General features: G+C 50.6%; 1 protein-coding gene across 2 annotated transcripts in view; it reads left to right on the top strand.

Moving 5' to 3' along the window:
* Positions 1-10,607, top strand: part of LOC143997811 (uncharacterized) — a 45,557-nt gene extending 34,950 nt beyond the window's left edge. For both annotated transcript variants that reach the window (XM_077493621.1, XM_077493622.1), the window contains 3 exons: positions 3,233-3,343; positions 5,703-5,765; positions 10,454-10,607. In XM_077493621.1, the coding sequence (XP_077349747.1) occupies positions 3,233-3,343; positions 5,703-5,765; positions 10,454-10,468 (189 nt within the window). In that variant the 3' untranslated portion in view covers positions 10,469-10,607. The remainder of the gene's footprint in view (positions 1-3,232; positions 3,344-5,702; positions 5,766-10,453) is intronic.
* The last annotated feature ends 4,916 nt before the right edge of the window (positions 10,608-15,523 follow it).

The raw sequence follows: 15,523 nt of genomic DNA, 5'->3' as shown, positions 1-15,523 counted from the left end.
ACCGCCTGTATACTGCTGTTCTGAGTATATAGGGCCTGGGGGCCACACGCATTTCCTTTTTTTAATATGGGTACGGGGTTCCCCTTAATATGCGTACAAGACCCAAATAGGCTGGTAATGGGCAGGGGGGCTACCCATGCCATGTTTCTCAATGATTTTCAACCATATTGCAGGAACCAGATATAACATTAAAACCGCAAGCAGTTTTAAATGGTGTTATTTCCGGTTAATGTCATTTTGTGCAGGGACTGTTCTAAACACGGGAAACACGTGGCACTTCACAGGCATACTACAGACACCCCCCAGGCACCATATTTAAAGGAATATTTCACTTTTTTTTTTTTCACTTTAATCGTCATTAAAATCAGTGCTCCCGCCAAAACGGTAGTTTTTAAAACTTTTTTTTGCAGTGACCCATGTCCCCTGAGGCAGGAGGCAGGTCGCCAAACCCTTTTTAGCACACTATCTTGCATATTAGCCGTTAAAATTAACACTTTCCAATTCGAACGTTCGAGTCCCATAGACTTCAATGGGGTTCTAACGTTCGTACCGAACGCGGGGGGTCGTTCGCAAGTTCTGGTGCGAACCGAACCGGGGGGTGTTCGGCTCATCCCTACTGTGAATCTCTGCAGCTCCTCCAGAGTTACCATGGACCTCTTGGCTCTTCTCTGATGAATGCTCTCCTTGCCCGGCCCGGTCAGTTTAGGTGGACGGCCATGTCTCGGTAGGTTTGCGGTTGTGCCATACTCTTCCCATTTTCCGATGATGGATTGAACAGAGCTCCGTGAGATGGTCAAAGCTTGGGAGATTTTATTATAACCGAACCCTGCTTTATACTTCTCCACAACTTCATCCCTGACCTGTCTGGTGTGTTCCTTGGCCTTCATGATGCTGTTTGTTCACTAAGGATCTCTAACAAACCTCTGAGGGCTTCACAGGACACCTGTATTTATACAGAGATTAAATGACACACAGGTGGACTCTATTTACTAATTAGGTGACTTCTGAAGGCAATTGGTTCCTCTAGATTTTAGTTAGGGGTATCAGAGTAAAGGGAGCGCCATACAAATACCCCTCCCCCACACTTCTCACATATTTATTTGTATCATTTATCATTTTCCTTCCACTTCCCAATTATGTGAAACTTTGTGTTGCTCCATCACATAAAATCCCCAATAAAATTCATTTATGTTTTTGGTTGTAACATGACAACGTGGGGAATGTAAAGGGGTATGAATACTTTTTCAAGGCACTGTATGTGATTGCAGCAATTTTACAGTTTTATTGTAGTATTTGTGAAGTAGTTTTGTGGATTGGATAGTTTTTACTCTTCTTTAGATAGAGGGGGATGGGAGCGCCGGGCTGTTCACTGCCAGCTGTGCATCGAAACCTAAAGATCAGCAATGGGGGGGATTTACTAAGACCGGAGCACACAGAATCTGAGGCAGTTGTACATAGTAACCAATCAGCTTCATGCTTCAGTTTTTTTCAGTTTAGCTTTGAAAATGAAAGCTAGAAGCTAATTTGTTGCTTCAGCTTTTGGCTGCTCCAGTCTTAGTAGATTCACCTCATTATATCCATTGCACCCCGCAGTGGCGGGGGGGGGGGGGGGGGGGGGGGGGCACAAACAAATGAAAAAATCTGAAAAAAAAAAACATCAATTGAAGCCTCACTGTGCCATCTAACTGTGCCCATCACTGTGCCATAAAACTGTGCCCATCAAATGCAGCCCCACTGTGCCCATCAAATTCAGCCTCACTGTGCCCATCAAATGCAGCCTCACCGTGCCATCAAACTGTGCCCATCAAATGCAGCCTCACCGTGCTATCAAACTGCCCATCAAATGCAGCCTCACTGCGCCATCAAACTGTGCCCATCAAATGCAGCCCCACTGTGCCCATCAAATTCAGCCTCACTGTGCCCATCAAATGCAGCCTCACCGTGCCATCAAACTGTGCCCATCAAATGCAGCCTCACCGTGCTATCAAACTGCCCATCAAATGCAGCCTCACTGCGCCATCAAACTGTGCCCATCAAATGCAGCCTCACTGTGCCATCAAACTGTGCCCATCAAATGCAGCCTCACTGTGCCCATCAAATGCAGCCTCACTGTGCCATCAAACTGTGCCCATCAAATGCAGCCTCATTGTGCCCATTAAATGCTGCCTCACTGTGCCATCAAACTGTGCCCATCAAATGCAGCCTCACCGTGCCATCAAACTGCCCATCAAATGCAGTCTCATTGTGCCCATCAAATGCAGCCTCACTGTGCCATCACACTGTGCCCATCAAATGCAGCCTCACTGTGCCATCAAACTGTGCCCATCAAATGTAGCCTCACTGTGCCATCAAACTGTGCCCATCAAATGCAGCCTCACTGTGCCCATCAAACTGTGCCCATCAAATGCAGCTTCACTGTGCTCATCAAACTGTGCCCATCAAATGCAGCCTCACCGTGCCATCAAACTGTGCCCATCAAATGCAGCCTCACCATGCCATCAAACTGTGCCCATCAAATGCAGCCTCACCGTGCTATCAAACTGTGCCCATTTAATGCAGTCCACTGTGCCATCAAACTGTGCCCATCAAATGCAGCCTCACCGTGCCATCAAACTGCCCATCAAATGCAGCCTCACTGTGCCATAAAACTGTGCCTATCAAATGCAGCCTCACTGTGCCATCAAACTGTGCACTGCAAAAATGCAGCCTCACTGTGCCCATCAAATGCAGCCTGACTGTGCTATCAAACTGTGCCCATCAAATGCAGCCTCACCGTGCCATCAAACTGTGCCCATCAAATGCAGCCTCACCGTGCCATCAAACTGTGCCCATCAAATGCTGCCACTGTAATGATCAAATGCCACTGTGACCCCCCTCTCACTCGCCGGCTCGGTGATGGCAGCGAGTGGTGGGACCTTGCAGCGGCTCCTGTGTCCTCCGTGCATCTCCTCCCCTCCTCCCGATAGGCGTCCTGGATGCACCGCCACTGGCACCCTGTCATTACTCCCCTTGACCCCGAGCCCTCCCGTCCTGTCATCAGATCCATCCATGTGTGTGCGGTGATCACCGCGCCGCGCAGGTGACAGGGACCTCATTGGATATAAGATAATGATCTATCTACAGAGGGGGGAGGGGTGGAGGGTTTGTTATGGTGCTTCCCATTGTAGAAGAAAAGCCGGTCCTGCCCGGTAATTGTCATCACCCAATGATAAATCTGTGTTTGATCCTGCAGAAGTCGATGGATTCCAGAGATCTGACAGTCCCGGCAAGACTCAGCCGGAGCCTAAAAGAGAAAACCGAAAACCTCCCGTGCTGCGGATGGCGAAGAAAGGACTCTTGCAGGGTACGGGAATGGAGGGGACACTTTGGGGTCTATTTATAAAAGAATCTCCAGAACTCTTCACCCAGCACTACTCCATGTACATTCGTTGTGTACGAGGGATCCAGCGGGTGTGAGGATGGGGGAAAAAAATCGAATGTTCTTCAGGTGTTTTCTCTTTGGGACGAATGTTCTTATGACCATTGACTGGTGATGATGATAATCCCATAGACTGGTATTTAGGGATGAGCCGAACACCCCCCCGGTTAGATTCGCTCCAGAACATGCGAACATGCAAAAAATTCATTCCAACACGCGAACACCGTTAAAGTCTATGGGACAAGAACATGAAAAATCGAAAATGCTAATTTTAAAGGCTTATATGCAAGTTATTGTCCTAAAAAGTGTTTGGGGACCTGGCTCCTCCCCCAGGGGACATGGATCAATGCAAAAAAAAGTTTAAAAATATTTTTTTTTTTTCGGGAGCAGTGATTTTATTAATGCTTAAAGTGAAACAATAAAAGTGTAATATTCCTTTAAATGTCGTACCTGGGGGGTGTCTATAGTATGCCTGTAAAGGGGCGCATGTTTCCCGTGTTTAGAACAGTCCGAGAGCAAAATGACATTTCTAAAGGAAAAAAAAGTCAAAAACTAAAACTACTCGCGGCTACAATGAATTGTCGGTCCCGGCAATACACATAAAAGTTCATTGATAAAAAAACGGCATGGGGATTTCCCCACAGGGGAACCCCCGAACCAAAATAAAAAAAAAATGCGTGGCGGCATCCCCAAATTCCATACCAGGCCCTTCAGGTCTGGTATGGATATTAAGGGGAACCCCGCGCCAATTTTTTTTTTTTAAATGGCGTGGGTTCCCCCCAAAAATCCATACCAGACCCTTATCCAAGCATGCAACCTGGCAGGCGGCAGGAAAAGAGGGGGGGGGTCGAGAGAGCACCCCCCTCCTGAACCGTACCAGACCACATGCCCGCAACATTGAGAGGGTGCTTTGGGGTAGCCCCCCCATGCTGATGGGAAGAAGGGCCTCATCCCTACAACCCTTGTCCGGTGGTTGTGGGGGGTCTGCGGGCGGGGGGGCTTATCAGAATCTACAAGCCCCCTTTTAACAAGGGGACCCCCAGATCCCACCCCCCCCGTGTGAATTGGTAATGGGGTACAAATGTACCCCTACCATTTCACAAAAAAGTGTCAAAAATGTTTAAAAAAAACAATAGACGGATTTCGACAATTCCTTTAATAATTTCTTCTTCTTTCCCTGCTTCTTCTTCCATCTTCTTCTGGTGTTCTTTCTGTGTTCTTCTTCTTCCTCCATCTTGTTCGTCCCCCTCTTCTTCCTCTATCTTCCTATGCTTCTTCCTCCGGTCTTCTCGTCCGGCATCTTCTTCTGGTTTCTTCTTCTCCGCTTCGTCCTCCTCAGACGATCCGCCTCAATGGGAGTCTCCTGCTGTGTGACGCTTCTGTTCAGGTGACAGCTCTTATATAATGGAGGGAGCGGGGTCACTGGGTGGCCCCGCCCCCTCTGACACATGGGGACTTCCCTACGGCTGTTGTCAGAGGGGGCGGGGTCCACCGTTTACCTGAAGGGTCTGGTATGGATTTTGAGGGGGACCCCCACACCATTTTTTTTTTACATTTTGGCGTGGGGTTCCCCTTAATAGCCATACCAGACCTGAAGGGCCTGGGGGGGACCCCCACGCATTTTTTTTTAAACTTTGGTTCCCCTGTGGGGGAATCCCATGCCATTTTTATCAATGAACTTTATCTGTATTGCCGGGACCGGCAATTCATTATAGCCGGCACTAGCGCTATTACTTTTAAATGACTTTTTTTCCTTTAGAAATGTCATTTTTCACTCGGACTGTTCTAAACACGGGAAACATGCGCCCCTTTACAGGCATACTATAGACACCCCCCAGGTACAACATTTAAAGGAATATTACACTTTTATTGTTTCACTTTAAGCATTATTAAAATTGCTGCTCCCGAAAAAACAGCCTTTTTTAAAACGTTTTTTTGCATTGATACATGTCCCCTGGGGCAGGACCCGGGTCCCCAAACACTTTTTATGACAAGAATTTGCATAATAGCCTTTAAAATGATCACTTTTGATTTCTCTCATAGAGGGTGTTCCGCGGTTTTCAAATTTGCCGCAAATACACATCACAAATCATATGGAATTATCATCATCGATCCATCAACAGTTGGTTAATTCTCCCAGAACGAATGTACATGAAGTCTCTCAGGACGAATATCTGTACACATTTTCTATAAATAGACCCGTCATGTCTGTGGGGTCGTCTGCCGCCATCTTCTGACCGATGCGTCACTTTACTAATACCGATCATCTCTTCCCTCTCCACAGAGCTGTCCAGGAGGGAATACATATTTCGGGCCTCCATCCCATGACAAGACCGCCGGTGTTGAGGTAATCGGGGGTTCTATGTGTTATTCCCGGAGGGGACATCAGGAAATTCTGCCCCCTCCCCCTCAGAGTGATATTTCATTGTCTAGTAGACTGAATCCTTTATACAGCCCTACCTACTACTTCCTGTACAACATTGAGAGGGGTGTGACCCCTGGCAGGAGATTTCCCTTCACTTCCTGTCCCAGATCCTCAACAGGAAGTCACAGGATGTTGGAACTATGCGGTTGTCGTAGGACATGGCCTCCAAACCATTCAGTGATGTCCAAATCACGTATTTAACAATGTTTGCATGGTCAAAAAAAATCCAGTTTTATAAATTAATGAATAAATTAGTGCCCCCATCAGACTCCCCCCCCGTTACATCCAGGCCCCCATCAGACTCCCCGTTACATCCAGGCCCCCATCAGACTCCCTCATTACATCCAGGTCCCCCATCAGACTCCCCCGTTCCATCCAGGCCCCCATCAGACTCCCTCATTACATCCGGGCCCCCATTAGACTCCCCCGTTCCATCCAGGCCCTCATCAGACTCCCCCGTTCCATCCAGGCCCCCATCAGACTCCCCCGTTCCATCCAGGCCCCCATCAGACCCCCCCCTGTTACATCCAGGCCCCCTTCAGACTCCCCCGTTCCATCCAGGCCCCCATCAGACTCCCCCCGTTCCATCCAGGCCCCCATCAGACTCCCCCCGTTCCATCCAGGCCCCCATCAGACTCCCCCATTCCATCCAGGCCCCCATCAGACTCCCCCATTACATCCAGGCCCCCATCAGACTCCCCGTTACATCCAGGCCCCCATCAAACTCTGTCACATCCAGGCCCCCATCAAACTCTGTCACATCCAGGCCCCCATCAGACTCCCCCGTTACATCCAGGCCCCCATCAGACTCCCCCGTTACATCCAGGCCCCCATCAGACTCCCCCTTTACATCCGGCCCCCATCAGACTCCCCCGTTACATCCAGGCCCCCATCAGACTCCCCGTTACATCCAGGCCCCCATCAAACTCTGTCACATCCAGGCCCCCATCAGACTCCCCCGTTACATCCAGGCCCCCATCAGACTCCCCCGTTACATCCAGGCCCCCATCAGACTCCCCCGTTACATCCAGGCCCCCATCAGACTCCCCCGTTACATCCAGGCCCCCATCAGACTCCCCCGTTACATCCTGGCCCCCATCAGACTCCCCCGTTACATCCAGGCCCCCATCAGACTCCCCGTTACATCCAAGCCCCCATCAAACTCTGTCACATCCAGGCCCCCATCAGACTCCCCCCGTTACATCCAGGCCCCCATCAGACTCCCCCGTTACATCCAGGCCCCCATCAGACTCCCCCATTACATCCAGGCCCCCATCAGACTCCCCCTTTACATCCGGCCCCCATCAGACTCCCCAGTTCCATCCAGGCCCCCATCAGACTTCCCGTCACATCCAGGCCCCCCATCATACTCCCTCGTTACATCCAGGCCCCCCATCAGACTCCCTCATTACATCCAGGCCCCCCATCAGACTCCCCCGTTCCATCCAGGCCCCCATCAGACTCCCCCATTACATCCAGGCCTCCATCAGACTCCCCCGTTACATCCAGGCCTCCGTCAGACTCCCCCGTTACATCCAGGCCCCCGTCAGACTTCCCCGTTCCATCCAGGCCCCCGTCAGACTCCCCCGTTACATCCAGGCCCCGTCAGACTCCCCCATTACATCCAGGCCCCTGTCAGACTCCCCCGTTACATCCAGGCCCCTGTCAGACTCCCCCGTTACATCCAGGCCCCCATCAGACTTCCCCCGTTCCATACTGGCCCCCATCAGACTCCCCCGTTCCATACTGGCCCCCATCAGACTCCCCCGTTACATCCAGGCCCCCATCAGACTCCCCCGTTACATCCAGGCCCCCATCAGACTCCCCAGTTACATCCAGGCCCCATCAGACTCCCCGTTACATACAGGCCCCCATCAAACTCCCCCGTTCCATCCAAGCCCCCATCAGACTCCCCCCGTTACATCCAGGCCCCCATCATACTCCCCCCGTTACATTCAGGCCCCCATCAGACTCCCCCCGTTACATCCAGGCCCCCATCAGACTCCCCCCGTTACATCCAGGCCCCCATCAGACTCCCCCCGTTACATCCAGGCCCCCATCAGACTCCCTCGTTACATCCAGGCCCCCCCATCAGACTCCCTCATTACATCCAGGCCCCCCATCAGACTCCCTCATTACATCCAGGCCCCCCATCAGACTCCCCCGTTACATCCAGGCCTCCATCAGAATCCCCCGTTACATCCAGGCCTCCGTCAGACTCCCCCGTTACATCCAGGCCCTCGTTAGACTCCCCCGTTACATCCAGGCCCCGTCAGACTCCCCCGTTACATCCAGGCCCCCGTCAGACTCCCCCGTTACATCCAGGCCTCCATCAGACTCCCCCTTTCCATGTTCCATCCAGGCCCCCATCAGACTCCCCCATTACATCCAGGCCCCCATCAGACTCCCCCGTTACATCCAGGCCCCCATCAGACTCCCCCGTTACATCCAGGCCCCCATCAGACTCCCCCTGTTACATCCAGGCCCCCCATCAGACTTCCCCTGTTACATCCAGGTCCTCATCAGACTCCCTACCTACTACTTCCTGTACAACACTGAGGGGGGTGTGACCCCTGGCAGGAGATTTTCCTTCACTTCCTGTCCCAGATCCTCAACAGGAAGTTACAGGATGTTGGAACTATGCGGTTGTCGTAGGACACGCCCTCCAAACCATTCAATGATGTCCAAATCACGTATTTAACAATGTTTGCATGGTCAAAAAAAAAATCCAGTTTTATAAATGAATGAATAAAGTAGTACCAAGAAATAACTTCAGGTTCTAAGATATCAGAGTCCCCCCCATTACACCCAGGCCCCCATCAAACTCTGTCACATCCAGGCCCCCATCAGACTCCCCGTTCCATCCAGGCCCCCATCAGACTCCCCCGTTACACCCAGGCCCCATCAGACTCCCCCGTTACATCCAAGCCCCAATCAGACTCCCCGGTTCCATCCAAGCCCCCATCAGACTCCCCCCGTTACATCCAGGCCCCCGTCAGACTCCCCCGTTACATCCAGGCCCCCATCAGACTCTCTGTTACATTCAGGCCCCCATCAGACTCCCTCCTTACATCCAGGCCCCGTCAGACTCCCCCGTTACATCCAGGCCCCCATCAGACTCTGTTACATCCAGGCCCCCATCAGACTCCCCCATTACATCCAGGCCCCCGTCAGACTCCCCCGTTCCATCCAGGCCCCCGTCAGACTCCCCCGTTCCATCCAGGCCCCCGTCAGACTCTTCCGTTCCATCCAGGCCCCTTCAGACTCCACCCGTTCCATCCAGGCCCCCGTCAGACTCCCCCGTTCCATCCAGGCCCCCGTTAGACTCCCCCCGTTCCATCCAGGCCCCCGTCAGACTCCCCCGTTCCATCCAGGCCCCCGTTAGACTCCCCCGTTCCATCCAGGCCCCCATCAGACTCCCCCCCATTCCATTCAGGCCCCCATCAGACTCCCCCCGTTACACCCAGGCCCCATCAGACTCCCCCCGTTACACCCAGGCCCCATCAGACTCCCCCATTACATCCAAGCCCCCATCAGACTCCCCTGTTACATCCAGGCCCCCGTCAGACTCCCCCGTCACATCCAGGCCCCCATCAGACTCTCTATTACATCCAGGCCCCCATCAGACTCTCTGTTACATCCAAGCCCCCATCAGACTCCTCCATTACATCTAGGCCCCCGTCAGACTCCCCCCGTTCCATCCAGGCACCCGTCAGACTCCCCCGTTCCATCCAGGCCCCCGTCAGACTCCCCCGTTACATCCAGACCCCCATCAGACTCCCCCGTTACATCCATGCCCCCCATCAGACTCCCCCGTTACATCCAGGCCCCCATCAGACTCCCCTGTTACATCCTGGCCCCTTCAGACTCCCCCGTTCCATCCAGGCCCCCATCAGACTCCCCCGTTCCATCCAGGCCCCCGTCAGACTTCCCCGTTCCATCCAGGCCCCGTCAGACTCCCCCGTTCCATCCAGGCCCCTGTCAGACTCCCCCGTTCCATCCAGGCCCCTGTCAGACTCCCCCGTTCCATCCAGGCCCCCGTCAGACTCCCCCGTTCCATCCAGGCCCCCGTTAGACTCCCCCGTTCCATCCAGGTCCCCATTACAGATGTCTTCTACATATCTCACAATCAGACAATCCATTCTTTGTTTTGTGAAATAAATTGATACGTAACTCATCTTGTCATTTTGTATCTCTTTCATATTATTATTGTACATTGATGCTCGCCCCACCCCCCTCTCTGATGCCGCCATCTTTAAATATCCGAGGCCTGTGCAGACGTGTCACAAGGGCTTCAGGACCCGGCAGAGATCTCCCCCGCATCGGCACATTCACCGCAACCTGAGACCCGGGACCTGCGATGTCTTTGTGCATGCGCGGGGGGGCACCCCCACACGTGTGCAGATGAGCCGCATGTCTCTGCCGGGTACCGAAGCCCCCGCGGCACATCTGCGCCTGCATGGAAGGCAGAAGGGGCAGAAGTCAGAAATATTCAGGAAAAAATATATTTTTTAATATAGTTGTGGGAGGGGGAGGAGCCAGATGCAAATAACTTCTCCTATTGGGTGAAGGTTCCGCTGTAGGTAACTTTCTTCTTCCTTTCCTACCAGGATTTGAAGCAGTGACTCCGCCCTCTCCAGGACGCTATGATCCTCTGATTGGCTCTCTTCATAGATCTGCAAAGCTCTTCAGGGACCAACTTTCCGGAAATGACGCGCTGGCTTATAACGCTTTACTAACATTTCTTTTATTACATAATAAAATATCTGTATTGTAGCTGATGAATACAGATCGGCGTTCGTTGTGTCTTTTCTATCTGCTCGGAGTTCAGAATGTTCTTTGACATAAATGTGAGATGTTTCCATGCTGATTATACAAAGAAAAGGAAATAATAGCACAAGGGACAGAATGGAATGAAGGTGATCAGATATCATCACATGAAGAATACATAAATCCGGGGGGGGGGGGGGGGGGCATCTCTCACTATTGTGCAAGTTGAATAATCATCTATCGAGATACGAGGGTCCATTCATTAAAGAATTCTCCAACGTCCCAAGCATTGGCACAGCTGTCACCAATATTTCCCTGTAATTTGCTCCATCTAGTGCCCATGAGGCGGCATTTTCCTGATTAGGGTATTTTAAGGAAAATACCACAATATGGCCACTAGATGGAGCTGACGATCGCAGAAGATAAATGTAGACTTAGATTTCGGGGAATAACTCAGATGGCATCCTTTTAGGGAGTGATAAATTCTTGTAGGGTGAGATAAATCTTGTCACATTATCACATTCTGTATTAGAAGTCTAATATGCCATGCAAACGTCTCGGCATTCACACAGCCGTCATAAACAATTCCAATAATGTGTCTAATATGTGTATTTCTTATAAGTGTCAGCCCCATCTAGTGGTCATAACATGGATGTTTCCTGACTGGGGTATTTCAGGTAAATATCGCAACGTGGTCACTAGATGGAGCTACTGATCATAGGAAATAAACATATTAGGTACGTTATATATATATAGACCCCATTGTCTGTATGTGCCCTTAAGTGCCACCGAGGGAAAAGGAACAGTCTGGTTACTGCCTCTTTATATGACACACCTCCATCCCTAATTACATATAGTACAACAAGCTCAGCCCGTGGGACTTTAACTACTTTCAGCCCCCGGACCATTTTGCTGGCCAAAGACCAGACCACTTTTTTGCGATTCGGCACTGCGTCGCTTTAACTGACAATTGCGCGGTCGTGCGACGTGGCTCCCAAACAAAATTGATGTCCTTTTTTTCCCACAAATAGAGCTTTCTTTTGGTGGTATTTGATCACCTCTGCGGTTTTTATTTTTTGCGATATAAACAAAAATAGAGCGACAATTTTGAAAAAAAAACACATTATTTTTTTACTTTTTGTCATAATAAATATCCCCCAAAAAAAAATATATAAAAAAAAACTTTTTTTTCCCTCAGTTTAGGCCGATACGTATTCTTCTACATATTTTTGGTAAAAAAAAAATCGCAATAAGCGATTATTGATTGGTTTGCGCAAAAGTTATAGCGTTTACAAAATAGGGGATAGTTTTATGGCATTTTTTAATATTTTTTTTTTTACTAGTAATGGCGGCGATCAGCGATTTTTATTGTGACTACGACATTATGGCGGACACATCGGACATTTTTGACACATTTTTGGGACCATTGTCATTTATTCAGCAATCAGTGCTATACAAATGCAGTGATTCCTGTGTAAATGACACTGGCAGTGAAAGGGCTAACCAGTGGGTGGCAGTGTAGGGGTTAAGTGTTCCTAGGGGCGTGTTACTAACTGTTGGGTGGGGGGCTGGGCTTTCTTATAGTGAACACTGATCTCTGCTCCAATCACATGGAGCAGAGATCAGCGTCACTTGTTGCTGGGCAGAACGGGGAGATGCTGTTTACAACGGCATCTCCCAGTTCAGCCGCCCCCCGTGAGACGATTGCGGGTATGCCCGCGGCGATCGAGTCTGTGGGACCCGCGACTGGACTCACGGGGGTCCTGACCCCCATCGCGATGGCAGGGCGGCAAATTTAAAGGGACGTATAGGTACGCCCGTTTGCCTGCCCGTGCCATTCTGCTGACGTACATCGGCGCGCGCTGGTCGGGAACCGGTTAAATGAGGTGCTCATAGAGGTCATAACAAGTAAATCGAGTAAATCTCAGGATTTATTGAAATTCCAAAAACATCATCATAAATTAGCGTAAAAATAACATGAAGCATATAGCCTACAACCATAAACATGTTCGGTACAATGCTGGAAATACAAAATGTGCATACACATCTGTAAACTCAAGTTCACTGTCCTTCAGACTTTGAGAGGGCCGGACTATGGCCAGTGTAAGTAGAGAATGCCTGGCGTCAATGTGGGTAAAGAATGCCCCATCATTGGTATTAGTGGGAGCAAAATTGCCCTATTGTTGGTATTAGGGGAAGAAATAGAGCCCCATCATCAGCATCAATGGGAGGAATAGTGCCCCATCATTGGTGTCAGTGGGAGGAATAGTGCCCCATCATTGGTGTCAGTGGGAGGAATAGTGCCCCATCCCTGGTGTCAGTGGGAGGAATAGTGCCTCATCATTGATATCAGTGGGAGCAATAGTGCCCCATCATTGGCATCAGTGGGGGGAATAGTGCCCCATCATTGGTGTCAGTGGGAGCAATAGTGCCCCATCATTGGTGTCAGTGGGAGGAATAGTGCCCCATCATTGGTGTCAGTGGGGGGGAATAGTGCCCCATCATTGGTGTCAGTGGGAGGAATAATGTCCCCATCATTGGTATCAGTGGGAGGAATAGTGCCCCCTCATTGGTATCGGTGGGAAGAATTGTGCCCCATCATTGGTATCAGTTGGAGGAATAGTGCCTCATCATTGATATCAGTGGGAGCAATAGTGCCCCATCATTGGCATCAGTGGGGGGAATAGTGCCCCATCATTGGTATCAGTGGGAGCAATAGTGCCCCATCATTGGTATCAGTTGGAGGAATAGTGCCTCATCATTGATATCAGTGGGAGCAATAGTACCCCATCATTGGCATCAGTGGGGGGAATAGTGCCCCATCATTGGTATCAGTGGGAGCAATAGTGCCCCATCATTGGTATCAGTGGGAGGAATAGTGCCCCCTCGTTGGTATCGGTGGGAAGAATTGTACCCCATCATTGGTATCAGTTGGAGGAATAGTGCCTCACCATTGGTATCAGTGGGAGGAATAGTGCCCCATCATTGGTGTCAGTGGGAGGAATAGTGCCCCATCATTGGTGTCAGTGGGAGGAATAGTGTCCCATCATTGGTGTCAGTGGGAGGAATAGTGCCCCATCATTGGTGTCAGTGGGAGGAATAGTGCCCCATCATTGGTGTCAGTGAGAGGAATAGTGCCCCATCATTGGTGTCAGTGGGAGGAATATTGCCCCATCATTGGTGTCAGTGGGAGGAATAGTGCCCCATCATTGGTGTCAGTGGGGTGGAATAGTGCCCCATCATTGGTGTCAGTGGGAGGAATAATGTCCCCATCATTGGTATCAGTGGGAGGAATAGTGCCCCCTCATTGGTATCGGTGGGAAGAATTGTGCCCCATCATTGGTATCAGTTGGAGGAATAGTGCCTCATCATTGATATCAGTGGGAGCAATAGTGCCCCATCATTGGCATCAGTGGGGGGAATAGTGCCCCATCATTGGTGTCAGTGGGAGCAATAGTGCCCCATCATTGGTGTCAGTGGGAGGAATAGTGCCCCATCATTGGTGTCAGTGGGGGGGAATAGTGCCCCATCATTGGTGTCATTGGGAGGAATAATGTCCCCATCATTGGTATCAGTGGGAGGAATAGTGCCCCCTCATTGGTATCGGTGGGAAGAATTGTGCCCCATCATTGGTATCAGTTGGAGGAATAGTGCCTCATCATTGATATCAGTGGGAGCAATAGTGCCCCATCATTGGCATCAGTGGGGGGAATAGTGCCCCATCATTGGTATCAGTGGGAGCAATAGTGCCCCATCATTGGTATCAGTTGGAGGAATAGTGCCTCATCATTGATATCAGTGGGAGCAATAGTGCCCCATCATTGGCATCAGTGGGGGAAATAGTGCCCCATCATTGGTATCAGTGGGAGGAATAGTGCCCCCTCGTTGGTATCGGTGGGAAGAATTGTACCCCATCATTGGTATCAGTTGGAGGAATAGTGCCTCATCATTGGTATCAGTGGGAGGAATAGTGCCCCATCATTGGTATCAGTGGGAGGAATAGTGCCCCATCATTGGTGTCAGTGGGAGGAATAGTGTCCCATCATTGGTGTCAGTTGGAGGAATAGTGCCCCATCATTGGTATCAGTGGGAGGAATAGTGCCTCATCGTTGGCATCAGTGGGGGGAATAGTGCCCCATCATTAGTATCCGTGGGAGGAATAGTGCCCCATCATTTGTATCAGTGGGAGGAATAGTGCCCCATCATTTGTATCAGTGGGAGGAATATTGCCCGATCATTGGTGTCAGTGGGAGGAATAGTGCCCCATCATTGGCATCAGTGGGAGGAATAGTGCCCCATCATTGGTGTCAGCGGGAGGAATAGTGCCCCATCATTGGTGTCAGCGGGAGGAATATTGTGGCTTCAATGGATACAGTGAGGAGAATATGCTTTCAGCGGACAGCCCCCCTCCTCAGTCAGCTCCCTTTAGCTCCAGGGTCTCAGCATTCAAGCCCTTCAGGTCGCCCACCTGAGGCATCACCAGCAGCTGCTTCCACCCAGGAGGGCAGCGTGCCTCCCAGGCTGGACTAATCAACTCTGGGAAAAGACCCCAAGCTCAGTATGAATGTATTCAGTCTCCCAGCATGCCTTAGGAGCCTGCCTCTCTGGGATAGGCCAGGGCTGTATCAGTATCCACGCTGCCATCTGCATCGCTCCACACCTATCATCCAGAAACTTCTCAAGTTCTCCAGATGCAGAAGGAGCTACTTGACCGGAGCTGAACACGCTGAGCAGACCTGACTAGTAGATTGCGGCTTCAATGAATACAGTGAGGAGAATATGCTTTTACCTAACAAACCAATACAGCCAGTGTGGCAACTAATCGTACCTATCGAAGTACAACTATAGTGCCTTGAAAAAGTATTCATACCCCTGATATTTTCCACAGCTGTATTTATACTGAGATTAAA

Source organism: Lithobates pipiens, unplaced genomic scaffold (genome assembly GCF_037356315.1).
Source record: "Lithobates pipiens isolate NorthernLeopardFrog02 unplaced genomic scaffold, aLitPip1_a1.2 Scaffold_19, whole genome shotgun sequence".
NCBI classification, from domain to species: domain Eukaryota; kingdom Metazoa; phylum Chordata; class Amphibia; order Anura; family Ranidae; genus Lithobates; species Lithobates pipiens.
This window is presented reverse-complemented; position numbering and strand designations above follow the sequence as displayed.